The sequence below is a fragment of the Clavelina lepadiformis genome, chromosome 2, assembly GCF_947623445.1.
Source record: "Clavelina lepadiformis chromosome 2, kaClaLepa1.1, whole genome shotgun sequence".
Lineage (NCBI taxonomy): Eukaryota > Metazoa > Chordata > Ascidiacea > Aplousobranchia > Clavelinidae > Clavelina > Clavelina lepadiformis.
In genome coordinates, this window is record NC_135241.1 from 7,990,370 (window position 1) to 8,017,704 (window position 27,335).

A 27,335-nucleotide genomic window follows, 5' to 3' on the forward strand; every position below is an offset into this window, starting at 1 on the left:
TAACAACGTCATACTTATCAACAACTAAACAGTTGAACCAATCGTTTACCAGATCAAAATTAGATGAGTTTTCTGTTGCATTTCTGGGAGACATTGTAAATTATTCGATGTTGGCTAGTGGTGATTATGAAGTAATTACTACCACTCCAAAAATAGAAATGGTGTTTGTCACTGAAAATACTGCATTTGAAGAAATGTCTGGCAGCAATATACTTTACAATGCTTCAACATCCCAGCTTTCAGGAAGTGGCGAATATGCGATTGAAAAAACAACCTTTTATGAAACGTTAGCAAGTACAAGTTTTCATCAATCTACATCCATGTCAAAGGTAACATCTATTGAGAAAGATGTTACAATCTATGAAACTGATATGGCAAGTTATTCCAGCTATTCAATTTTTGTTGCTGATGATCACGTTCTCCTAAACACAACTTCAGTAGAAAGTTTGTCGTCTTTGAGTGGAATTTCTGTAGATTATGGTGTTTCTTCTGTTGGTTCAGTCCAGGATTATGTTACATCACAGTTTTCAGGAAGTGGCGGGCACAAAATTGAAAAGATAGATTTTGATGGAATATCTTTATTTGCTGACATCCAAAGTCATGCATTTCCTTTAACAACGTCATACTTATCAACAACTAAACAGTTGAACCAATCGTTTACCAGATCAAAATTAGATGAGTTTTCTGTTGCATTTCTGGGAGACATTGTAAATTATTCGATGTTGGCTAGTGGTGATTATGAAGTAATTACTACCACTCCAAAAATAGAAATGGTGTTTGTCACTGAAAATACTGCATTTGAAGACATGTCTGGCAGCAATATACTTTACAATGCTTCAACATCCCAGCTTTCAGGAAGTGGCGAATATGCGATTGAAGAAACAACCTTTCATGAAACCTATGCAAGTACAAGTTTTTTTCAATCTACATCCATATCAAATGTAACAACTATTGAGAAAGATGTTACAATCAATGAAACTGATATGGCAAGTTATTCCAGCTATTCAATTTTTGTTGCTGATGATCACGTTCTCCTAAACACAACTTCAGTAGAAAGTTTGTCGTCTTTGAGTGGAATTTCTGTAGATTATGGTGTTTCTTCTGTTGGTTCAGTCCAGGATTATGTTACATCACAGTTTTCAGGAAGTGGCGGGCACAAAATTGAAAAGATAGATTTTGATGGAATATCTTTATTTGCTGACATCCAAAGTCATGCATTTCCTCTAACAACGTCATACTTATCAACAATTAAACAGTTGAACCAATCGTTTACCAGATCAAAATTAAATGAGTTTTCTGTTGGATTTGTGGGAGACATTGTAAATTATTCGATGTTGGCTAGTGGTGATTATGAAGTAATTACTACCACTCCAAAAATAGAAATGGTGTTTGTCACTGAAAATACTACATTTGAAGAAATGTCTGGCAGCAATATACTTTACAATGTTTCAACATCCCAGCTTTCAGGAAGTGGCGAATATGCGATTGAAGAAACAACCTTTCATGAAACCTATGCAAGTACAAGTTTTTTTCAATCTACATCCATATCAAATGTAACAACTATTGAGAAAGATGTTACAATCAATGAAACTGATATGGCAAGTTATTCCAGCTATTCAAGTTTTTTTGGTGATGATCATGTTCTCCTAAACACAACTTTAGTAGAAAGTTTTTTGTCTTTGAGTGGAATTTCTGTAGATTATGGTGTTACTTCTGTTGGTTCAGTCCATGATTATGTTACATCACAGTTTTCAAGAAGTGACGAGTACACAAGTGATAAGATAGATTTTGATGAATTGTTTGTGTCTGCTGGCATCCAAAGTCATGCATTTCCTCCAACAACGTCATACTTATCAACAATGAAACAATTGAATCAATCATTTATCAGTTCTAAAAGAAATGCCTTTTCATTTTCATTTAAATATGATCTTGTAAATCATTCATTTCACTCAATGTTGGCTAGTGGTGGTTATGAAGCAGTCACTACCACTCCAGAAATAGATTTAGTTTTTGTTACTGGAGAAACTACATTTCTTGAAATGTCTGTCAGCAATGTGTTTCACAATGTTGCAACATCCCAGTTTTCAAGATGTGGCAAACATAAAATTGAAGTAACAACTTTTCATGAATCCTATGCGAGTACAAGTTTTTATCATTTTACATCCATCTCAAATGTAATATCGTTTAAAAAAGTTTTTACAGTCTATGAAACTGCTTTGACAACCGTCAGCTCATATTTTGTTGGTGATGATTTTGAAACACCAAATACAACATCAGTAGAAAGTTTTACTTTTTTTAGTGGAATTTCTGTAGATTATGATGTTTTTTTTGGTGGTTCAGTCCAGGATTTTTTTGCTAAAAAGCATTTAGGAAGTGAGGTTTATACGGTTTGCACGATAGGTTTTTATGATGTACATGTTTCTACTGATTACCAGGGAGTATTCGTTTATAAAGTACCATTCTCTTCAACATCTTTTTTGTCAAATTTTGAAGTTTTTGGTTCAGATGTTACTGCCAAAAACAAACATTTTCCCACCATTTTTTCGAATTCACTGAATTATTCACCATATCCAACTTTTGAAATTGGTAGTTATAGACTGCTGCACACATATTTGTCCGAGAATTTATCGCCTCTTTTTTATAACACGGTACCTTATCATGTTTCCAGCAGTGGTGGAGTTTACTTTAACAGAACGGAGCATTTTACTCAACTTGTAGATTATGAGTTTAAAACTATAACGTTGCCTAATCTTTTTGAGTCTACTGGTTTTTCAATCGTCAAATCTCTTGCAGTACCAATATCAGTTTCTTATGCTCCCATTAAAGTCAAATATAATCAGCATTCTACCACCTTATGTGCCAATCAAGTTTCCAATACGTTAAAATCTAATATTGGTAAAAGCCAAGACTATTTCACTCAAGTTACGTTGCTTTCTTCTGTTGTTGGACCATTTTCACAGGCATTTCTGACAATATCTGGAAACACTGAAGCTGACATTCAAACGTTATACTCAGTAACATCTTATGTGTTTCCAGTTGGTGCAATTAATTTCTCACTTTCGTATCTAATTTCTACAGCATTTTATCAAAGCAGTGCTGAGAGTAAAAAGGAAGATATTTACACAGAGGAGACAGCAAAAATTTTCAATGTAAATACATCATACTCAGTAATAACACGGACAATACCTTCATTGACCAAAATAGATTTTACTAGTAATTATTATTTACATGACCAGCTTTATACAACCCTTTCTGCATCGCCTGTAGATGTAATTTTGCATACAGTATCTGCAAGTAAGCATAGTCTTTTTACTAAAAATTCTCAGGAAACAATTACTCACTTTAACACAGCTCTGTCTTATTTTACATTAGTCGAGGCTGACTTTGGGTCAACAGTATTTGCATCTCTTTTAATGAATCGATCATCAAGAGTTTATGGAAGTCGAGAATATGAGCCTGTTTATGCAGCTACCAATGGGTTTTCTCAAATGATTTCTGTTATGCACACATCTACTTTCCAATATGATGCTGCAGTATATGATTTTACTTGGAACTTTGATTCTACATTAGAAAATCAACGGCAAATTTCTCTATTTAAATATACAACTAGTGCATATAATTATACACTATCTTCCATATCTTCAAATGCTGTAGTCTCCTCAAAATTGTATGTTGTAAACACAGTACCTTCCATCACAGTACTAAGTTATAGCCATGTATTTGAATACAGTACTTATTATCATTATGCTGATGCCTCAGAATTTCTTGTTGCTGTTCCTAATATACATACTGTAAATGATTCGTCTCACTCACAGTTGTATTCTATGGTTACTGACCAATCTGCCACTGATTTGTCATCTTTTGCAAGTTCTTTTCTATTTCTAAGAAGTACAAGGTTACACAGTTTTGTTACATTATATACATCCACTGTACATCATAAAATTCCTACAACAAATTCAGACAGTACCACAATTGATATGTCTTCATTCCTTGTACCAGCAATCTCTCTGACCTACCATTTTAATGTTACAAATTATAAATCAATTTTATCTGCAAGACCTTCGACCACAGAAACACTTAAAGATACGCTAAATGTTTCACTCTATACCTTACTTTCTGGTGTTCCTTTATTTATTGTAACTTCGCCATTTTATCTGCCAACAACTAGTTTTCCCAAAATTTCGAAAACAAGAATGTTACCAAGGAATTATTCAGAAGCAGGTTTGCCCACAGCCGTTTCCATTTTGCACTCATTATCTAAAAAATATTATTCTCATACCACTTATTATGATCTGATAATTAACCATTTAAACAATTACACAACTACAGAGTTTGTGTATGTGTCTTCTTGGAAAGAAATATTTTCATTAACAGAGTATTATACTACCATCAGTGCTTACAGGACAAACTCTTTGGCTAGTGTTCCAATTTCTTACAACAACTATAGTGGAACACCAAACCTTTTCTCGTATGGCAACATGGATAATGCATTTACATTTTTCGGAACTACAATTTATAATACTATGTTGGAAAACCTCCCACAAACCTTTGTATTCACGGAAGTTCAAGCAGTGTCAACATTATACTACCTAGAATCAGCAACTAAGCAAAAAACCTTGAATGTAACTATAAAGCAAGAATATTTAAATGTAAAAATTTCTGAAGTTTCACCTTTTGTTACTGGTACAGTATTGAACACAGACAGATTACTTGCTTCAACTGAAATCACAGTTTTAGCATTGCAAACATCAAAAAAACCCTTACATTTAAGACCTTTTGTAAATACAACATTTTCAATCAAGAGATCTTTTCCTGGGTTTATTTCCAGCACCACTGTATATATAGAATTAACAACACTTTCCTTACCCATTACATTGTTTTCTGCCATCAGCTTAACAGAAACACTTACTTTTACTGAACCTGTGTCAGCATTGGTTGTTATAGCTCACAAAATGAGGTCTAGTACATCAAGAGTACAAGTAAGCACATTTTTATCAAAAGCTTATACCAAGATTCAGGCAAAAACTAGACTATCACATATATCTCCTTCAGAAAAAATTGATTATATTCCGGAACAGTATTCTGTAACAAACCATTATGCAGATTTGCTAGCAACAACAACAATCACAGTGCAACTACCCTTCAAAATGACTACTATTGTATATAGCAGCACAATTGTAGCTACAAGTGTACCTACAGACATTTCAACTGTTTTTGAAAATACAACACAGCTAGATCTAAGGAATATTCAGAATACAACAGGGCAATTAGTCTATGGTTACACCACAAGAAAACCTACTCCATATACTATAAGTGGTAAAGTAAAAACGATCGTAGAATTCAAGTTAAGGCCTACATCAACATATCAACCCAGGCTTTCGCAAGTAGCCTTTTCTTTAACAAGCCTGTATGTGGATAATGCCTTAGATATTAGTTCTACACAGACCTCTCCAATATTTAGAAATCTACCTTTTTACACTGAAATTTATAAATATGTCACATCTTCATCTACAAACACAGAAGTTAGCAAAGTATACACAGATAGAGCTACTCTTAAACTGCCATATTCAACTATGGCAGGAACCTACCATATGACACACTCAACAATTTCACAAAGACAATTGGTGGCTAATATTTCCCAGATAATCACAACTTATAACCCGTTTACACTTATTGCAAGGACACCATATTACCTTACAGAATTGACCACTGAATCATTATTCATACCAGTTACAACAATCATAACCACCATTAACAAAATTGGCATGGATGAAGTTCTGTCCACTGTAAAGGATCAAAAAATATATACAGTGTCCAGTTTACTTAAATTTACTATAAATTTTGTTGATTATAATTTTTCAGTGACAATAACAACTGTTCAAAACAACTCTGTAAACACTGAAACAAGGCCATTTAGAGAAACATACACATCTATTAACCTCAATAGATCTAATATGACATCAGAACTTACTGATAAAATGCCAAACAGGTTTGTTACCCAAAAGACAACAAAGGTACCAATTGAAACTTCAATGGAAGGAATACACAGTTTAACATCACATGCCACTAACATAAAAACTACAAATGTAACAACGAAATCACCAAAGTTAAATACTACAAAAAACTCTAAAGTTCAAGCGTCAACAAGGAAATTTATTAAAACTGATCAACCTGAACTTCCCCTGCAATTAACAACTAGAAAAGGTATTTCTACTTTTAAATAGTTAATGACGTTATTCCTTTTGTTGAAAAAGTTTCCATGTATTTTATGGTTATTTGTATGATTCATTGGAAGGTAGCTTATAGCTTCGACATTTACTTTTGTGAATTGTTCTAGAAGAAGATTGTCCACCAAATGCCTGTCTTGGTGGCGGGACTTGTACAATGGATGGTTCTGAATACTACTGCACTTGTCCACTGGGGTTGCTGGGAAAACATTGTGAAATTGGTGACTACTAATGTGATGATTAATTTTACTGAAACACAACAAATAAAATTTGGAACGTTTATGTTTAGCATAGTGATGCTTAATTTGTAAAAATTATTTATAAATAGACTTCAGTTTAGCCAAGTTGAAGTTGGATAAAATGCTATTACTTGTATATTGATCAGTATGCCAGCAAACATCGTTACATTTATTATTGTCATGTGTCTTCCTATTTAGCTACACAATGGTAATTTGTTAGTGGTTAATAATTACATTTTTCTATGTCAGATGATGATGAATGTTTCTACCAGCAAGATTTATGTGATCAACTTTGCTTTAATACATATGGATCATATGAATGCGCTTGCAGAAAGGGTTATGTTCTTGGAGAAGAATTAAAAAGATGCTTTGGTTAGAATTTTTGATAGCAATACATAGTTAAAACTTAATCTTACTGATACTAAAAGGTAAAAATTCATCCCGGTGATTCTGAAAAAGAACACACTGTAAAATACAATAATAATTTATTTCCATTAAAAATTAGTTTTCAAATTAATGTATTAATTACTAGGGCCTTTACATACATCTTTAAATTGTCGTCCTAAGTTTCTATCTATAGCAATACACTAGGCTATATTAGTACCATTGTGTTTTAGGTAGACTACACTTTTATCAAATGTATGCAGATATTGTGTGCATTATTATTCAACCCAAAAACTTATTTATTCAATTTCTAAAGTTTGTGTCATGTTTAACGTTTCCTGATTCCAGATGTTGATGAATGTGTCTTAGAAGAAAGCAATAATTGTCATCAAGTGTGTAGTAATACAGAAGGAAGTTACACCTGTTCGTGTTATGATGGTTATACATTGAGTTCTGATGGAAGAACTTGTGAAGGTTAGTTTTAATGGCAAAAAACTAGAAACCTTACTTAATATGATGAGCGCTTTTATACAATTAAATTTCACAGTCTAAAGATGTTAACATTTTTATTTTCAACCAACTGTGCTTAATGAAGTTTATACCATTAGGCTACTTGTTACATTTTCTATAACTGTCAATTAGGTTATTGCTGCAACTTTCAGATATAGATTTCTGTTTGTCAAATCCATGCTTCAACAATGCACCATGTTTTTCTGCTAAAGGGCGTTATCATTGTGTTTGCCAACAGGGTTGGACAGGGTTTCGCTGTGAAGTCGGTAATGTCAATTTCACAATTTCCTATAATTCTCACTAATAAAACATGAATACAGTAATTATACATGAATTGTTTTTTGTATACGTATAAGCTACATGAACTCCAATGAAAAAATGTTCTTTTAGATTTATCCATCCCATGCAGAGCTGGCTGGCAAAAATTTCGGGGTTTTTGTTATCAGTTCCAACGTGACCAGCAGCTTTCATGGGCCGACGCAGAAGGATACTGCAGAAAGTATCGTAATGCCACATTGGTTAGCATAAATTCTCGCAAAGAAAACAAATTCGTGCACAGTACGTCTAATTAACCTCGTGTTTTGTTATGATGGCTAACAAAATTCTGAGAGTGTGTCTTGCCAATTTTCTTCATTATAGGACTAGCATTTGTCTTTCAATGGATTGGCTTCACTGATAGAGATGAAGAATCAAAGTTTAAATGGAGTGACAATTCACCTGTGGTAGGCCTCGCAACTGTTGTTGCTTTGTGAACTACCAGTATATTTTATCTCATCCAATGAATGGTATTTTTAAATCAATACTTATTTTCATAACGACAGGAGTATGAAAACTGGCTTGCTAATCAGCCAAACGCTGATCTTACTGATGACGATTGCGTTGTGATGATTCCTAGAAAAAATGGCCGGTGGAATGATGTATCGTGTGGTTATAGGCTCTACTTCACCTGTAAAACAGCTCCAAGTAAATAAAAATCACAGACAAAACAAGTCAATTTATAACACAAACATAAATATTATACAATATTACGTAATTTATGGGTCCATATTCGGTACTGCAGAATTAGGTTTCAGAAATTGCGGTATTGTGCGAATGTTGTCATAATACGCGCAATGCCAAAACGTTTTCTTTAATGAATGGGATGATGATATGGCACATGATTGTATTTCTGTCCTCGGACTGAGAAAATCATTGTACGAATTAAACTTCGTAATAATTCCTCAATGCTCGAGTCCTCGTAAGTCGTAACCATTTTTATCTGGATAAACTGGGAATTGTTTGTTCATACCTTTTGTATACTCTTTGCTGAATCTAGTATTCTTCATTATCATCAACAATAAGAGCATGGGTGATAAAAACCTTGCATATTACAACGAGACTTCAAGGATTTATGGCTGCCCAGTTCCACGAGTCTGTGACTTATTTCCGATCTCGTCGCTCTACCTGAGTTAATCCGGATTTTCTTTGGTAACCGCGTTCTGTTATTTTTCAGTCGGATGTACCACTTTTCCTAATGTGCCACACGCAAGTTTGGTAGGTGCGAGAAGAACATATGCAATCGGTGAAATTGTAAGGTATACTTGCAATGATGGGTTTATTTCTTTCGGATCAAATATTATCGAGTGCACAAAAGACGGGCGTTTTTCAAAGCCATCTTTTTACTGTGTTGGTAAGACTTGGTTTGGTACAATATAAAAGTTTCCTTGTCCACTGACCGTTATTAGTGCTAATGATGTACAAAGAATATAGATAAAAGTAGTACCAAACAATACGTTGGTTTCTTTAAGGTGCTTGTCGATCGCCACCCGATGTATCAAATGCTTACATTCCCGGAGTTCGTAACAAGTATGACGTTGGATCAGTGCTAAAATATGCATGCAGACGGGGATACATCTTGAGAGGAAACGCTTTTATAATATGCCAAGATAACCTTGGGTGGTCCAGGCCGAGGCTCAAATGTTCAGGTAATTGTGCAAAAGTAGGTCAACACTGTTGTAAAGCGTAATATTTGAAGGCTGAAGATCGGTGTAAATAAGAGTTTTGCATGTCTAAAGCTAAATCTATTCAGCCTGTTCGTACCTAATCGAAGTTTACATTTACTTGCACAATTGTATCTTTCTAGTTGGGCAACATTTATAGATATACTAATTTCAGTTTTACGCTTTTGTCAAGTAGCGTTACACCCGTGACCCTTTTAAGCGAGAATTCGCCGTTGATGATCTTTTGCCCCAGTCTGCAGATGGTTGGCCAGAACACAATTTTAGCCGTTCTGCAGTATAAAATCTGGCTCCAACTTCTGTCCAAATTCCTTTAAGGTCTGCTCATTGGGCTGTTTCAATGTCAAGCAGGCAAAGCAGACGACGACCTGTTATCGGACCAGGCTTTGTACGCTGCCTCTTCTCGAATAGCTTCTTTAACCCCTTGGGCCCACCATATGTTTCTTTTCTCACTATTCGTCGCCACACCGAGCCGTTACGCCAAAGTAGAAGATTTTCCACCCATTAGCAAGCTGAATACAAAGTCGCGGATCCACGGCATTTTGTTTAAGATATATCTACTATAACCAAGTGATAACGTTTGGCTTCTTTAACTACAGTGTCTGCCTCTTTCCTGTCAGAGACAGGACATTCTGGTTTCCAATTGTTAGCTTTCGATAAATTAGTGAGCGAAAACACGGAGGATCTCCAAGCGTTTAAGTACTCTGCGCTGTTCCCGGTCGCCTCCCCAACCGTGTAGCGAATCCGTTGGCATATTTTCGATTACCGGCTCCTTGTGGGGGGGAGAGAGACTATCGTTTACTTTTTGAACAAGAATCTCTGTCTAAAACTCGAACACGTTCATTGTTAACCCGTGCGACAAACGACGCTGTACGATTGACATTCCTGTGCGTATTCGTAATTTTCGTTTGCGACCACTTCTAGTCTGACCACTTACTTTCGACCTGACTTGGTATGGGTATCCAGGCAGTAGTAGCCCACATAAAGGAGAAATAATATCACATTGTAGCAAAATAAACATTGTGTTTGTATTACTCAAGGTACTTGCGGCAAACCACCGGCTATTGCTAACGCAGTGATCGTTAGAAGAACTGGATTCCGGAGTCGTTTGAGGCCGCTATACAGGCCTGGGGTTACCGTGGAGTATCAATGTAAGCGTGGATTTAATCAAGAAGGCACTAGAACTGCAATACGATGCCTGTCCGATGGCACCTGGCAAAAACAACGGTTTTCTTGTCAAGGTAAACTAACCCGATCTATATTTTACAGTTGTAACTACTGTAAGTATTCATCTGAGATATTTTATAAAGATTTTTTGTCTATATGTAGGTGCTTGCGGTAAACCTCCCGCTATACCGAATGCTCAGGTATTGATATTGCCCAGGGCCGGGTTTTACATTTGTGATAACGGCTACGTACCAATTGGGTCAACTTTACTGAAGTGTAAGCGCGGAAGATGGACTAAGCCGAAGTTTAGATGCATTCGTAAGAACACATAAGTATAACTACCCATAGATATATGAATAACTTTAGTTGGGTTTGATTTGGTAAAGCCATTTTGCCATAATAGCCTATAGAGAAAATATTTCACGGTTGAATATTTTTGGGCCGGTCGAAAACCATTTCTATTTTGCATAAAAGGTAGATAATTTTATATTCATCTATTCAATTCATCAATCCAGACAAAATGAATTTAAAGGTCAACTTATAAGGTACCTGCAGCTAATGAGATCCACCAACTTGTAAATGCGCTCAACTCCATTATCAAATCATATTTGGCTGTTCGGTGGGCTGGGGTCATAACTACAATCCCATTTTCACTTCATCTCTTAGTAGGCCTAACACATCAAAACTCTACGCACTTGGAAAGAACTAGCTTGGTAGTGTGTGAAAACAAACATTCAAGGCAACATAAATCCTTACGTTGCATTTAAAAAGAAAGCTCTCGCATGAATTTCGTCAAGGGCGTCGTGCCAACCAGTAACTGGAGAGAGAAGGAAGCGAAACGTCCCTGAAGATTTTGATTCTAACGTCATAATACAAGAAATATAGTGTGTTGGAATCTAGATTTCATGCACCAATTTTCCATTCCATCTAAATTATCTAGCAAAAGCTTATTAGGTGATTAAGTTTCTGAAGAGTGCGGCGCTCGGAAAGTTATGACACCGGATGAAGATTAAGGAAGGTTGCGTTTCTTCCCAGTGATAACGAGCTGTCCCGAGCGTAGCCTACTTGAACAATCCAGACTCTTAAAAACCCAACTTGTATCGTTGAACTCGCCTGCCCAAACAACAAATAAGCACGATATGTATAGCGAGCAAATACCACGCATAGCAGTAATCAACGCAGACAGGGTTTAAAGTAATATGTCCAAAGGACAGAATCGCCGTATTGTGGCACTGTGGCCGCCACAAGAGTTTCAAGCATCTAAGATTTAAAAAAGTTAGTTTCCCAGCTGAATAAGTGTTAAGTGGTTTAGATTTACATACATCTGGTGGGCCGTTGTTTCCAACAGCATTTGCAGTGCCTACAAAAAAATGGGAAAACTACAAAGAAAATTTTATTCCCAAATGAGCATGTTTTTTATTGTAAAGTTGACACAAAACACATAAAAATCTTGAAAATAGTAGGCTACTTTCTATTCCCATAAAAGACAAAAAGTAGGTCACACAGCCAGTTGTTAAACATAGGTGATTAGGTTACGAGAATTGGTTTGCAAAAAGTTCAATTAAACTATTTAAGGTTTAGTTGAAATTAGATTTAGGTTAGGTTTAAGTTACAATGTCATAACATGTAAGTTGGGTTAACAACTACCTATAAAAAACAACTTTGCCCGTACAATTTTTTCCGGTAAAATTTTGGCAGCCGAAATTTTATTGCGTTCTCTTTCCAAAACTACCTACATCCATCAATTTGAGTTTACCGTGGTGTCTAAAAGTAAACACAATGAAGAATCTACTTCGGTTTTGAGTGAAAATTTCAAGAGGTTGCCCTTGTTGGCTGCAGGTTGCTTATACTGGGCATGTCTTTCTCATTTTTTACATAAGTTTTGCGTACAGCCTTAATAATAGTAATTAAAGTGCATTATGTTTAGGACGATCTCGAGGGTAACCGGTGGCAACCAAAGAGAATGGTTCTGCTAGCAACCCTTCATGAAATTAAACATTTTCATCACAACGCAATGGATCAATAATACATTTGGAAGTTTGCTCTGCTCGAAGCTATATTGTTTTTTGTTCGCCATATAAACACATTTCAAATATCAAGCTCTCGTAACTGAATAAACTGTGAAATGAATAGCAGGCAGTGGGTGTGACTTTCATCATCAACTCTGTATTCTCACACTACATATTACTAAGTTTAATGGTTAGAAATTATACAAAAGTGTCCAACGGAAAGTTGGCTAGCAGCATATTTCTACATTTAAACAAAACTCAATAGTTTTCCACTTCGAATCACTTGACATTGGCAGTGGATATTAGGGAGGAGCAATCAGCTTGATAAAATTAATCATCAATTTTCATTTTTTTGCTTCCCTCTTTCCTTTTTTGATCAATATCATCATCATCATCACTATTAGACGAGTATTCCTGTAAGAACACAAGAATTCATTTCACGGACACCAACCAAACTGAATTATTTTTCTCTAAATTTTACCTTTTCCCTTTTTTCGTGAATTTTCTTCTTCTCAGGAGTCCGTCGTTTATCAGAACTAGACTAACATAAATAAAATTTACAGGCTTGTAATTCATATACATATTCAAAGTTTTAAGGGATCACGAAAACTAATTATCGACTGACTGATTGATGGGAAAAAATAAAAAGTGTAAAAATCAAATGTTACCAAAAAAAACTTACAGTTTTGTTGTGGCGTTTTTTAGATTTCTTTTTTCGTTTTTTCGCTTTTCTCTCTGTTAAGAAAAGAAAGTTAATTGGATGGCAACACCGATTCAGCTGCCGAAAACTATAATCACAAGTGAATTATTATATATTTTAGATGGAAAGAGTACAAATACATTGACAAACACATTTAAGATGAAATACATAACATAATTTGGTTACCTAATAATACCATAACAAAACAGTTGTGACAACACATCTCCAATAACAAAAGACAATCCTATTTTACGTCATGCAGTGAAACTTACCACTTTCAGAGGATGATTCTGATGAAACTGAATGTGCCCTTTTCTTGGTTTTATGGGATTTGGTGTACTCCGCTTCTGAATCGGATTCCTAAATAAAAAACAAGAACTTTACAGAACAGTACAGTGTTGTACGACATCTATCCAAACTTTTTACCAAGTGCTAACTGCTAACAGTCATAGCCTGATAGGTAGGGTTCAATAAAAACAGCTAATCGGCCATGCAATTGACATTTTCTTAAACTGTGGTACTCATCGAGAAACGGCAAGGTTGTTATATGACAAAAATTTAGTGTGAATAATAATATAGTAGAACATGAAAGCGGCTGCAGTTTGCTGCAAAAAAACAGCTGCAAAAACCAACACAAAAATAGCAAGCATATTTTTAATAGTGTAAGTTTAGGTTTAGAACATGTAAAATAGCACATCAAGTCAAGATATTATTCAATGTATTGTACACGCTTGACGTTAATGGCACATTACAATTCTCAATTACACTCACATTTGATGATTGATAGGACTTCTTGTTGGAATGTTTTTTCTTTTTTTTCTTTTTCTTGTCCTTTGACTCTTTTTCTGCCTTAGCCTTACTTGCTTTAGCTGCCTGCTATAAATAACGCAAAAGATCTTAAAAAGAAAATAACAAAAAGGAATTTCACTAAGGGACGTTTGCATGCAGTTTTGGGTACCTATCAGAATTATACCATTTAAAGTTCTTCCGTAGCACTAAAACTTACTATTTGCAGACAATCTATGTGTTCATTAAATAACCTCTTCCTGTCAGCTTCAATTGTGACCGCTTTAAATGCATCTTCGTTTTCAAATCTACTGCGACACTAAAAGATAAAATATTACTAAAGTTAAAAAGTTATTTTAACAGACTGAAAGCCGACAACCAATGTGTGTGTAAGGTTCACCTCATCCCATTCTGAAGAAACATCTAGAGCTGGTGCTGCTTGTTTCAACATATTTCGAAATGCAGATTCAATCCTCTTCTGCTTACGAATTTCTTCTTTGATGCGTTCTTTCTCTCTTGATTCAGCTTTTTCAATAAACTACGTGACACAATATAATATCAAGATGATAATCATGGTTTAATGTTCACTGTAGTTCTCGTTTATTGAGTTAAATAAAGTGGTAATTCTAAGCAGCAGTAGATATTACTGTATTTTGTAAGGCAAGATGTTGTCAGTTATTACTACATACTTAGGGTTTGGTGACAGTTAATCACGCGACACTTAATCACGCGACACATAATCACCGACACATAATCACTAGGACATTTAATCACGCGACATTTAATCACGCGACACATAATCACTAGGACATTTAATCACGCGACACATAATCACTAGGACATTTAATCACGCGACATTTAATCACACATTTACAATATTTTTTTACATTTACAATTTACAGCAATGTTATGCATGGGAAATGTAAGCAACTGCACGAAGGTAGACTTAAATTTCGCTTGACAGATAACGGTCAACTATGTTTTGCACGCGCAGTTTCAGTGCCTTGTACCGTATTGGAATAGAAGGTTGAGTACCAGCAATTCCTTGCAGAAACGTTGCACGTTGCATTTGAATGTCTTTTTCAATTCCCCGTATGAAAGTCCACATTGTCGGGTGGTGGCATTGAAAAAGCACTTGGAGACCAAAATGCCAACCTTCGACTGCATTTGTGGTTCTTGCAATGCAACCTGCCCCGGCTTCGTAATGATTCCAACTTTCGATTGAAAAGATGGCTGAGCCGTAATGTTCACCACGTCCCGGACGTCGTCTGCCTCTGATATATGTGTGTTCGAAATACGAAAGCAGCTCAGGCATCTTCTCGTGATCGGGCATGCTATCAGCTAAGATCAGAAATGACTCGACTACGTCAGAGGAAGGGACCATGGCTAAGGCTGGTAAACACCGAACAGCTGTTCTTAATTCGTCATCAGACTCGTAGTCACACTTCATGCCAATTTCATTCACTTTGCGCAGGACGCTTTGCGTTAGGTGAAAATAACAACTCCTAACATTTGCTGTAGGAAATGCTGTGCGGAAAGCACTTACTGCGGCAGTCTCAAACGGATTCAAAACAATTGTCGGGGAGTTCTAAAAGAAAGACCAAGGAAGCCTTTGGCAGTCGCATCCAAGTGATTATGTGTCGCGTGATTAAATGTCGCGTGATTACGTATCCAAGTCGCGTGATTAAATGTCCTAGTGATTATGTGTCGCGTGATTAAATGTCCTAGTGATTATGTGTCGCGTGATTAAATGTCCTAGTGATTATGTGTCGGTGATTAAATGTCGCGTGATTATGTGTCGCGTGATTAAGTGTCGGTAAACCCATACTTAGTACTTACGCTATTAAAGGCTAACTTTATGTTTCCAGCATCAAGTGTTGCGGCCCGCTTGTCTCCGGTAACAACCACGGCAAATGCATCAAACGTTGTGTGTATATCAACTTCAAAATTTCGATCCTTAAAATATTCATTTACCGTAATTACATTGAAAATAAAATTGGATTACAGATGAGATAACAGTAAGTTTTTTAAGTTACTCAGATTTTATAACTGGGTCAAGTCAACTTTTTTACCTTTAAAATATCTCTAATAATTTTCTTTTCATCATGAAAGCGAGCTTTGAGGTTTATAACATAAAACTTAAACAAATCAAGCGGCGTTGAACCGGGTTGACCAAGCATCTTAGTGAATATGGGACTACTGCTTATAAGTGGATATAATTCCATCCAAGTGGACATGGAGTGAAGCTTACCATCCTCATGAATACCGTCTAGCAAAACCTGTTAGATAATAATCAAATAGCCCTGTGTTATAACTTATTTAGCAGTGCAGTTTACTACGATATATATGACTTATATGTAGAGTATTACATTGAATCTCTCCCTGTTTTTGCGGAAGTGTCTCCTTTCCAAAACCTTTTTTCTCTCCTGTCTCTCTGTGTCTTCTTTTTCGTGATCCTTCACAACCTCTTCAAAACATATCAGTGCATCTTCTTTATCCATATCTGCAACAAAGTAATAAAAAAAATTAATTTGTTGAAAGACGTCTCTTTAATTCCCTTCTTTTTGCAAATGAACCTAACAGCACAAGTTGCTCTAGTTCTAGAATATAACATATACTGTATATATTAATAAATTCTTAGTGTACGTTTTTTACTAACTTTGCAATTCCTCATCGTCGGCAAACATTGCATTGTCCATTAGCATTTGCTGGCATTCGGACCATGTTGTTCTGCATGACAACTTTTCTAAGTTTATTAATATCCGTCTCAACTGCTTCATATTTCGACGTCTTAGCTCTTTGGCATCTTCCTAGCAATACAAAAATTATATTAACAATGAGCAGTCAGCAAACCAGTAAAACTAAGAGCTGACAATCGTTAGAAAAGTGAATTGTGTTTAACTCTCTTGCCTTTTCTTTCTTTGCAAGGAAGAAAAGAACATCTTCATATATTTCTTTTTTATCACGTTCATTGACACATTTCCAAATACTTGTGTCTGCAAAAATTTTGTCTGCAGACCGAAAACTGAAAATATAAAACCACATTATCAAACAACTAAAGTGAAAACATTTTGCCTTAATTTATAGCTCAGATGAAATCATATCAATAAGATTCAACAAAACTGCATGCATAGTTGGATACACACCTAGTAACACTAGTTATTTTGTTCGTAGTTTCCAAGAACTGCTGGAGTTTTTCTTTGTTTTCTTTTGCTTTCTGTCGTTCTTCATCCTTTTCCTCTTTACCCCTCTGTGTTTTGTATTCATTAAATGCTTGTTTCTTTTCACTAAGTCGTTTCAGAGCACTGCAGCAAAAGATAAAAAGTAATGCATTTTTACTGACTTTCTTTCAATGTAATTTGGCTACAAAAATACGAAAACTATATGCAATAAAACAGGAGAGATCTTGTTGCATGTAAAAGGCAGAAGATCTTACGAATATCTGGGGTCCGAGATAATCATTTTCATGGCTTGCTCCCATGTTGAAGCAGCCGGAACAAGTTTTTCTCGAAGAGCTTCTTTAAATGCAGCTTTCGCTTCCTCTTTGTTGCTCCACTCCGGTTTTTCTAGGATCTTCTTGGAAACAGGTTTTTCAGCTGCTTTTGCTTCCTTGCTTTCCTCCTCTGATTCAGCTTCTTCTTCTGATCTATACGGTCACAATGATGGAAGGACATGATGTTAGTAAAAACCAAGCGTTTCTAATGCGATAATTGATAATGTTTAATATCTATATGTAATATACTATACCTTTCAAGATTACATTTCAAAAATTAAGAAACCCATTTACGTCAATAATTTATAGCTTAAAAATAGGCATTTGTATACTGGTAATAGCATCAAAATACAAGTTTAACACCAATGTAAAAGCAAAGCAAAAAAGCAGCAGAAACAAATTAGCACTATAAAATGTTAATTTCAGAATTTCGTCATTAAGCATACTCAGAACTCTGTTGCTTCTTTTCTTGTTTTGCTGCTTTCTTTTTTGCTTTCTTCAATTGTTTGTTTTGCTGTGACATTGCAACCATATGTTGCTGCATCATCATCTGCTGTTGCATCATCATTTGCATCGGATCCATCATCTGCAGGCATTGGATATCATTTAATCTTTATACATGAATTAACTGGACAACAGCACATCTTAAACATGGAATGTATCATATCTTACAGGCATTGGTGCGTTTCCCATAGGCATTGGCATACCACCAGGGGGCATTCCACCTGGAGGCATCCCTCCTGGAGGCATATTACCCGGATGCATACCACCTGGTGGCATATTTCCAGGCATTGGCATAAAATTTGGATCACCGCCACCTATTGGTCCAGGCATGTTTTGTTGATTAGATTGTTGGGATGGTTCTTCGGATTTAGGCTCGTCTACTCCAGGAGCACTTTCTTCTCCAGGAACATCATTGTCTACCATAGTACAGATTATCATTGCTTCAATAAACACATTTGGTAAAAAAACACAGATACATACCCACACTTCCAGCATTATCTTTTGCTTCCTTTTCTTTTTCCTTCTTTTCCTTTGCATTTTCTTCCATGGTTGTAATTTTGTCTGCATGCAATGCAACAAAATATAAAAGTACTGTACTTATTTACGGCAAAAAAGATTTAAGGCAAAATATTTTAGTCGAATTACCCTTCAATTCTTTCAGTTCAGTCGGAATAGTCCAAACGCTTTGTTTTGTTTCTGAGTTGTAATAATAGGATTTTCCAGAATCAGCTTTGAATTCCTTCCAGGGACATTTTGAAAGCATAACCTCTGCCTCAGATTTCAACTCATCAGGTTTTTCCCATTTAGATTGTTTGGTTTTGACATTGTAGTAATATTTTCTGCCATCTGGTGATACATGCTCAGTCCAATCGGTCTATATAAAGAATATAGCAATTTAATACCAGCACCAGCAAAGAATTTTTTGAACATCAAATGCGACTGAAATTGAGAATGTTTTCGCTATACAAAACATAGAGCTTCAAGAATAATTTGGATATCGTGACATGTAAAAAAAGGTTTAAAAAAAGACATACTTTAACTCCTTCTGGAGAAATCAGTTGTTGCCCCTTATTGTTGTCACCAGTGTACCCGCCCCCCATCATACCAGGAGGACCCTAAAAGGCAATAGACTAAAATTATAATACTAGAAAACAACGAAATATTTGCAATTTCATAAAATAATGGAACAAAAGTTATCAGTGTTTATAGTTAACTACATGGCAACTGAATGATGTGTTGACAACCACAGGTGAATAATTTTCTGAATTTCATGGCGACAGTCATTACAGAAGTTGGGGATTATAAGCTGCTTTTTAAATGAAATGTGTTCAGTGAATAAATCATCACCGTAAAGTTGTTCAAACTATTTTGGGACTAGTAGTGTGAGAGTGGGACATAAAAATACATTTTCCTAATTTTCCACAGATGTAGATTGCTCTTCAAGATAACTGTTATCCTGCGAAAGGCAGCATTCAATGAACATCTTCAAGCCAACAAGCTACAACCTGAGCTGAAACAACTTTCTTATGTGATTTGTTTCTCATTTCAAACTATCATGAGAAACTTCAACCACAACTTTCTAGAATCTTCGTAGCACTCATTAAAAAGCTACAACCACCATTTTCACAACCAATTTCTGGAAGAATTATACTGAATTTGTTTTACAACTTAAACAGCACACTGTCATTGTACATTTTTGAAAAAATGTGCGCTTTTGTGCAATGTGTCACAATTTTGTGGTCCTAATAACATAACAAAATGTACAATGATAATATAAATTCCTGGTTGATTGGATATGACTTTAAGCCGAAATGAAATACAGTTTTTAGCCTGGTCAAGGTTGTGTTAGATTTGAACATTAAACTTGTCTGGAAGTTTTGATTGCTTTTTTAGAAAAGAAGTAAATGAAATTCATTGCGTGGTGTTTTGAGAATGCTGTTTGAAAGAGGAAACAATGAAAAGATTAGGATAAATGAAACTTAAGACATAAATAATTGCATTTATGGGGCAGAGAAATTAAAATTCCACAGCAATGCTGCACTACCTGTCTGCAGGAGGTGCTTATGTTGACAACTAAGTTTAAGATGCATCTTAGTAAAAATCCGAAGTTTTAGTGCATAATATTTGGAGCAGTTTGTAAGCTGTAGCAGAAATCAAACAGCCGAATAATGCTTTAATAACTAATGTAATGTACACGAAACTGTTCTCGGTAAATATAAAACATTTGCTGATGCTTTGTACAAATATCCAAAAAGTAATTAATTTAAGCTATATACAAATTAAAAAAATATATATGGTACATAAGATTTCAGCAAACCACTGATATTTAGTCAAACAGAAATACCTGCATCATGCCCATCATTGGAGGTGGGCCCATCCCAGGAGGACCCATGCCAGAGTTGGGCATCATTCCAGGTGGTGGACCAGGTGGCATTCCACCAGGACCACCCATTCCAGGACCTCAAAGCACAACACTTTTTTGCAAATCACATGTAAGGCAATCACACAAAGCTCAGCAAAAGATCATATTAGTGTAGATCCTTGATATGCTTCTATATATTACTTACGTAGACTATGATATCAACTACCATAAGATAAGTTACCTTGCTGCATTGGGGGCCCACCCATCATTGGCATTCTTGGTGGTCCAGAGCCCCATCTCATAGGTGGCATCTAAATTGTGAAAAACATTTGTACAAAACCAATCAAAATTCCTTTTCAAACCATGAACAATTGTCCAAAAATGTTACTTACACCTCGTGGGCCTGGTCCTCCGTAACCAAATGGTGGACGCATTCTGTTCTGAAAACCAGATCCTAAAATAGTGACAGAAAATAAATTTGGCTGAATAAAACAAAATATCAACTAGAAACCTTGGCTTTTAGTGGGAAGAAAATTTCTGGGCAGTTAGTATAAGAAGCAGAACAAAAAACTTAATTAAAAGTCAATATGTTGAAATGTCTTAAATTCAAATCCTCTGCACAGTGGGCAATTATTTTGGTCTGGGAGTGGGACATATCACGGCAATATTTATTTATTTAAATCATTCTAGCAAAGAAGTGACATTTGAAATTAGCACGTTGTGCATTCAAGGTTGCGGTATGTATAAAATAACCAAAAATAACAATAGTCATGACAGTGAGGGCCTTACCCTCATTTGAATTCATCATGTATCCTCATGAAGTTTTTACTTATTCAGAATAAAACAAGTAGAGACTAAGTTCTCACACACAGTTTATCAGCTTAATTACAGATTCTTAATTCTTTAATTACAAATTTTATATATAAGGAAATAAGCAATGACAAATTAAAATTTCTATTCTGTAAAATTTCGAAGGTAAAACACTATTGCCTTATTAACAGTAATACTACATGTAATCAAATTTAATACTGAATTTCATTCGCTTTTTCAAAACCAAGAAAAATATTTTTTAATGTATCAAATACGAAATCCTCTACCAAATTGTACTAGCACCCAGAAAATACCTCTAACTGTTTATAGTGGATAGCACTAGGCATTATAAAAAATGGGTGCCCTCGAAAAAGGTGGATGCCCAACCCTGGCAAACTAAGCTTAATCTGCCAACAGACACTTTAATCAAATAATATAGTGTTTGTTTAGGTCTAAGGTTTCATAAAAGCATCCCTTTTTTCTCTCCAAAGATCTGGTCACAATTGTAAAAGTTATTTCCTGTAAATACATGTCTTCAGTGAATGAGGTTCACTTCACAGTGGGGTCTCTGTATGAAAAGCTTGCATTTTACCACAGGGAGACTCACGCCGAAAATACTAGGGTCTACGCTTTACACTACGCAGGTATCAAAATACTAATTATTTTGCGGTGCAACTGGGTTTTATTTTAATAAATTGAGCCGATTCAAAGACCGTTGGTTTCGCCCTGCTTATCCGTGCCACTACCACTGTCAAGTTACAGCTCTCAAGAGATGGAGCTAAAGGAAATTTCACTCATGTGTTCCATATCACATTTTGTGAACACATTTAATCTATCTGCAATAAAATATGTAATTATAACCGTTATGGTACTTACAGTAATAAAGTACCTTAAAAAAAAATTGTTTTGTAAGTGCGACAATATATACAATTTAATTCAAATACGGGTACTGAAATAGGATAGTAGTCTGTAACTTGATTTCAGGTCAAGTGAATGAAACATGCCAGAAAGGCTGAAGCTTGTATTTACGTTACAGTCTTAACGATATTTGCTTCTTCACCACTTCACTCCTTTCAGCCAAAAAATCGAGTACGTGCACCTGCCACAGGCTACTCTGCAGTCTGGGCTAGGCAATATAGAAAAGTCTATGAAAAAAATTGATCTGCATACTAATGTATGCAATAATATGATACAATTTATGGGCACGATGTTCTACTTTTGCACTCCATTAAAATGCCTGAATGGAAAAAAATAATTTTTCATATCCATAATCTAAAGTAAAATAAGGTCTAGGTCAGATTGCAAAGTTTCCTGTTTTTGGATGAGAAATCCCCCGTGCAGGCAGATGAAACAATAGCCATTTTATACGCAATTAATTTTTATCCCAGCGCATTTAGCAAACTCATCAATCTGGGGTCAATAGACAATAGCCCTAGGGCTTTCTTTTAAATTTGAAGTTAAATTATTGCTGAAGTGAAGTCCAGTGCAAACAATTTATAGCGCTGTAAAACAAAAACTAGAAAAATTTTTTTCGATTTATTTTTGAATGGCTAAAAGAAATTCACAAGCTGCTTACCTGAGTGAAATATTTGCAATCCGATGCCAATGAAATGCTTGCAATTTAAAAAAATTCAAAGTGGGCCAATAATAAATTTTATTGTGAAGCACAGCAGATCGAAAACATCTTACCAGTCAAAGAAAATGGCGACTATAACTCGGAAAGGCTAAAACAGTTGAAAGGGCTTGTCTATGCAGTGGTAGGATTCAGCCGGTTCTTTGAATTTTAATGACCTCTGCGAACCGGTTGTTAACAAGTGTATGTGTAGGTCTATGTGTATATCAGCACCGGGTCAATATGGCATGCTGCTAGTGACAGAACCGGATGTTAAAATATTTGAATCCCAACACTCTGTGTATGTAATAAGCTTTCAGTATTGTAATATCATTTATTAGTGGGCTATGTGTAGGCTTATGCCCTAGATTTAAACGTTGGTTCTAGTGCACAACCATATGACGTCATTTTGTTAGCAAGAGTCTAGTATACAAATGCATCACGCGGGTGTGCATTTCTGCACTCGACCATACATCTGTATCAATAACTGTAGCCTAGCCTAGCCTATATGACTAGGCCGGCCTACGAGTCACTGAGTCAGTCCAACACGTAGGCTAGGCGGCTATAGCCACAATAAACTATGAGTTGTAACTCCCAACATTCTGCTCCTGCTCTTCTAACGTCGGTAAGCTAGCCTACGCCGCTACGGTATAAGCCAATTATTTTATTAAAAGGTGAGTTTATCTCACATACAAAATCATCACAACTGTAAATGAAATACGGAACGTACCATAGAGCCTATTGCTACTGTTAATACAAATGAAAAGCGTTTCTTCAAACTTTTTTGATGGTACCTGACATGTACCAAATAGGTACCAATAACCATAGTGGCGTAGTCCATACCATATGCTGCCATCCAAAGACCATAGAAATCCTTTAGCGATTTAATTTATCAGAATATTGCAAATACTTTGTCCAAATATTTGCATATTGTTAAAATGAGCTACCAAGATAGGTTAAGAAGTTAGTTAATTAAGAAACTCTTTTGCCAAATAGTTGCACTTTTGTCATTTCTTTTCATTTCCAGCTCTGTCTGTTTACACACCACACCAGTGGACGACACGTCATAATTGAAAAACTCAGGTTGGCTTTCTTGTGCATTACACAGAGTGCATGCGACGTGCTAACAATTTACATTCATGAAAGAAGTGCACGCGGAAGATCCACCACCATCTTTTTTTTATGAACAATGTTATTTGGTGAATCGTCATTATATTTCGCCAGATTTGGCTTGTACGTTATCGAGCGTTTTTATCGCTTGGTCGCGCTCGTGGTTAATGTCACCCGATTCGTCTGCTTTCCGCCCATTGAAATGGGTGGAAATGCGGTATTATTTTCCCATTAGAATGGCAGGAAGTATGCCTTTCTTACCCTAGAGTAAAAAATATACATTTGGAATGGGGAGATGTTTACTTCGGCAGAAATATAGTTTGTGGGATATACCATTGCTGAAAGCAGGTCCATTTTAATGGGCGGAAAAATAGACGAATGGGGTTCACAAACCATATTTGTGCCAAAGTAAAATTCTCCCCATTCCAAAGGCATATATCTTACTCTAGGGTAAGAAAGGCAAACTTCCTGCCATTACAATGGGAAAAATTTCCCGTACTCTGGACCATTTTAATGGGCGGAAAGTAGACGAATGGGGTGTTAATGTGGTGCTGCCAATGTTGCGGCCGTCTTTGTTGAGCGCTCATTTAAACAAAAGGAAATAGCAGAGAATTCCTAATGGCAGTATTATACTTTTTACTTGATTCGTACTGTTTTTTCTTTTAGTGCTCTTGTGGGCCTCAACATTGTGCCCTATCTTGCCAACAGTAACGGGACTCCGGTCCATAGGATGGAGTTTCTTTTGTGCGGTTTTCTTTAACCATCCATTTTGTGCACTTAAGACATTCATTGTCATTTTAATCAAGCCATGTCACTTCGTATATTTATTTCGGCTTTCATTCGCTTCGTTTTTAATGTTAGGGAACATGCCCTTTACATAGTATGTTTGCCACCATGCACCAGACATAATTTCAATAACAAAAGATGCTCAGCTGGTAAATTAACTCTTTTATGAACCAACGTTTCGCAAACCCATGTGGGTTAGCTTTGTCAGGGCAGATTACAACACGAGAATAAGAAATATATTTGAAAACTACAAGCACAAACTTACCTAGATACGAGCAATAACAATTAAAGACACGATTATCATGTATGGTATTATGAGGTAAGAAACACAAAATTACACAATAAAGCAAAGGTAAAAAAGTAGTAGTTAAAGGCAAACAAATATAGGCTATACAAAAGGTTTAAGTAAAGTATTGCTAGTATATAGGTGACAATAGTGTGTTTTTTATCTGACAGTTATTCCTGCTTGTTAATTGTTCATGAGCATATGTTTCATTGTGCTATAGCCTAACTACAACGGTTAGCATCCTAACTTTCGCTCCGCACATTAAATAACGAAAACTAAACAATACAATACAATGCAATACAATACAAGCGGGTCTTGTGTTAGATTTTGTAAAGTTTATCAGTTAACTAACAACGAACTGGTAGTTTGTGTATTTTATCGTTTAAATAGAACAGGGCTTCTCAAACTGTGGGTCGCGACCACAGATATCACATGGTCCTATTTTATAGGATATCTATGGTCGCGACCTTTATAATTTCCATTGATTTTTGATTATTTTTGATTCGCTTTACTGTTTCCATTACGAGATTTTTTTATTACTGCAGGCTACAGTTACTGTACTTCCGTGGATTGTTTGCACTTGTATGATTTTCTCAAAGACAAAAATACCACTTGAGATTTGTAATTGGACGTTTATTGTTTTCACATCATTAACGTGTAGGCTACCTCTCAAGGGGTCGCATAGAAATTTCTTTTCTAAAATGGGGTCGCAGACCCAAAAAGTTTGAGAAGCCCTGATATAGACTATACATTTTACATTATAGAAGCGCCGTAGAAAGTTTTAAGTTAGGCCTAATATGTGATAACATTAAATTAAAGATTATGTTACACTTTTATTGGATTTATATGTTGTTATCGGATTGCATTTCAGTGACTTTGTACATATATTTTGTGATTATTATTACCTTTTCGAAGATTTGTTAACTTCTTCATGGTCAATATTCATTCTATACGTATTCATTTTTACACTTATGTAGGTATAACTTATATTGATGATTGTCATAATTTAACCATACCTGGTCCGAAAAAACGTTTGATAAGCAAATGCAATATTGATTTGTGTATTTGCCGCATATAATAGCTGCTGATCTTGTAGGCCTAATAAGTTTTAGTCTGCCTTTTCTGTGTTTCCATACCTGTTGTTTCAATTTATAAAGAAAACCGTGCAGTTTGTATTGAAAGGTGTACCACCATAATAAAATGTCGCTGATACGACCTGCTAAGTGATTCTGAAGAGTGAACCTTGCTTGTCGACTTGTCACCTAAAGTTAGCTATAGGCTCTATACATTCAACAGGCAGTGTGTTTCCTGGATATGTGGCGACTGCACGAGTTTTCGATCTTAGAATCATAAACAGATTCATTTCTTGTGTAGCACCTGGTACTATCGACCAGGGTAGGCAATAGTCTACACTTTCGAGTACACACAAAATGTCAAGTTATTATTCAATACAAATTTTTGGCGGAAGTCTAATTAATAGAATTATCTCTGCATCATCTACAGTTTTTTATAATGTTTTCACCATCACTAGTTTATTGAGTTAAATCATTAATTTTGCATTTTGAAACAAGATAATTAAAGCTGTTTTTGCATTATAGGCCCCCTTTTCAAAGCAATATGTTCACTGCGGTTCCGGCCTCCAGGTTGGATATAAGGAAAACCTAGAAATTTCTCAAATCTGAAGTCAATGCAATTCCAACTTGGCATTTTCCTTTAAAATCCCGCATAACTTATTTTCACAATTTTTGCGTAGACTTTCTGTTAATTGCCCAATTTAGTGTAATTTGTTAGATAAACGCGTGTGTCATGCGAGAGGAGTAAACCCATGTTCAGTTCATTTTATTCGCTTTGGTTTAGCCTACATCTGAAAAATACAACTTTTATCTATTTTTCATTTCGATGGCAATGTTGGCCCTGTAAGCAGTGTTAGCCCAGAACAACATTTATAGGAAATTGGCAGGAGTAAAACGGGGTCATCTGGCAGTCATAACGTTTTTTTTTTTCTTTCTCTCCTGATAGGTTTTCTATAACAGCCCTTCTAAACATTTTCCAAATAGCTTCTAAATAGTTTCCTACGTTTATCACAAGTATATCCGAAGAATGCCTCGTAACGACGTATCTGTTTTTACCCACACAAAAATGAAGGAATTTAAGATATAGATATGAAGCTATAGTCTACTCAAAAGTGCAGAGATGACATTCACTGTGAACTGCTTGAAAAAAAATTCTTAAATCACAGCCTATATAGCAACATGATTAATAGCTTGTATTCATATATACAAGCAGACAAATTCAGATAGCCTACTAGGAAAAGGCTGATCCACTCATGGGGGCATCGGATCAGGTAATAGGC

General features: G+C 35.7%; 2 protein-coding genes across 5 annotated transcripts; one reads left to right on the forward strand and one right to left on the reverse strand.

Annotated features, from left to right (window-relative positions):
* Positions 1-706: 706 nt before the first annotated feature.
* Positions 707-12,637, forward strand: LOC143445056 (uncharacterized). 2 transcript variants are annotated; one of them, XM_076943872.1, is made up of 13 exons: positions 707-6,204; positions 6,338-6,448; positions 6,716-6,838; positions 7,199-7,324; positions 7,513-7,626; positions 7,751-7,918; positions 8,000-8,082; positions 8,182-8,323; positions 8,853-9,029; positions 9,148-9,324; positions 10,398-10,598; positions 10,687-10,842; positions 12,452-12,637. In XM_076943872.1, the coding sequence occupies exons 1-13, from the start codon at positions 720-722 to the stop codon at positions 12,466-12,468; spliced, it is 7,080 nt and encodes a 2,359-aa protein (XP_076799987.1). In that variant the 5' UTR covers positions 707-719; the 3' UTR covers positions 12,469-12,637. The 2 variants fall into 2 exon arrangements, with proteins under 2 accessions (XP_076799987.1, XP_076799988.1); XM_076943873.1 differs by having other exon boundaries at positions 6,341-6,448.
* Positions 12,638-12,670: 33 nt separating this feature from the next.
* Positions 12,671-23,590, reverse strand: LOC143445057 (pre-mRNA-processing factor 40 homolog A-like). 3 transcript variants are annotated; one of them, XM_076943876.1, is made up of 23 exons: positions 22,765-23,590; positions 20,771-20,832; positions 20,620-20,689; positions 20,361-20,476; positions 19,051-19,131; positions 18,662-18,890; positions 18,497-18,577; positions 18,185-18,432; positions 17,959-18,098; positions 17,456-17,665; positions 17,166-17,324; positions 16,930-17,044; positions 16,679-16,829; positions 16,389-16,522; positions 16,092-16,298; positions 15,859-15,975; positions 14,420-14,557; positions 14,240-14,338; positions 14,005-14,109; positions 13,506-13,593; positions 13,216-13,268; positions 13,015-13,074; positions 12,671-12,947 (listed from the first exon to the last, which is right to left on the reverse strand). In XM_076943876.1, the coding sequence occupies exons 2-23, from the start codon at positions 20,810-20,812 to the stop codon at positions 12,864-12,866; spliced, it is 2,727 nt and encodes a 908-aa protein (XP_076799991.1). In that variant the 5' UTR covers positions 20,813-20,832; positions 22,765-23,590; the 3' UTR covers positions 12,671-12,863. The 3 variants fall into 3 exon arrangements, with proteins under 3 accessions (XP_076799991.1, XP_076799990.1, XP_076799989.1); XM_076943875.1 differs by lacking the exon at positions 22,765-23,590 and adding an exon at positions 21,168-21,343 and having other exon boundaries at positions 14,005-14,106; XM_076943874.1 differs by lacking the exon at positions 22,765-23,590 and adding an exon at positions 21,168-21,341.
* Between the last annotated feature and the right edge of the window lie 3,745 nt (positions 23,591-27,335).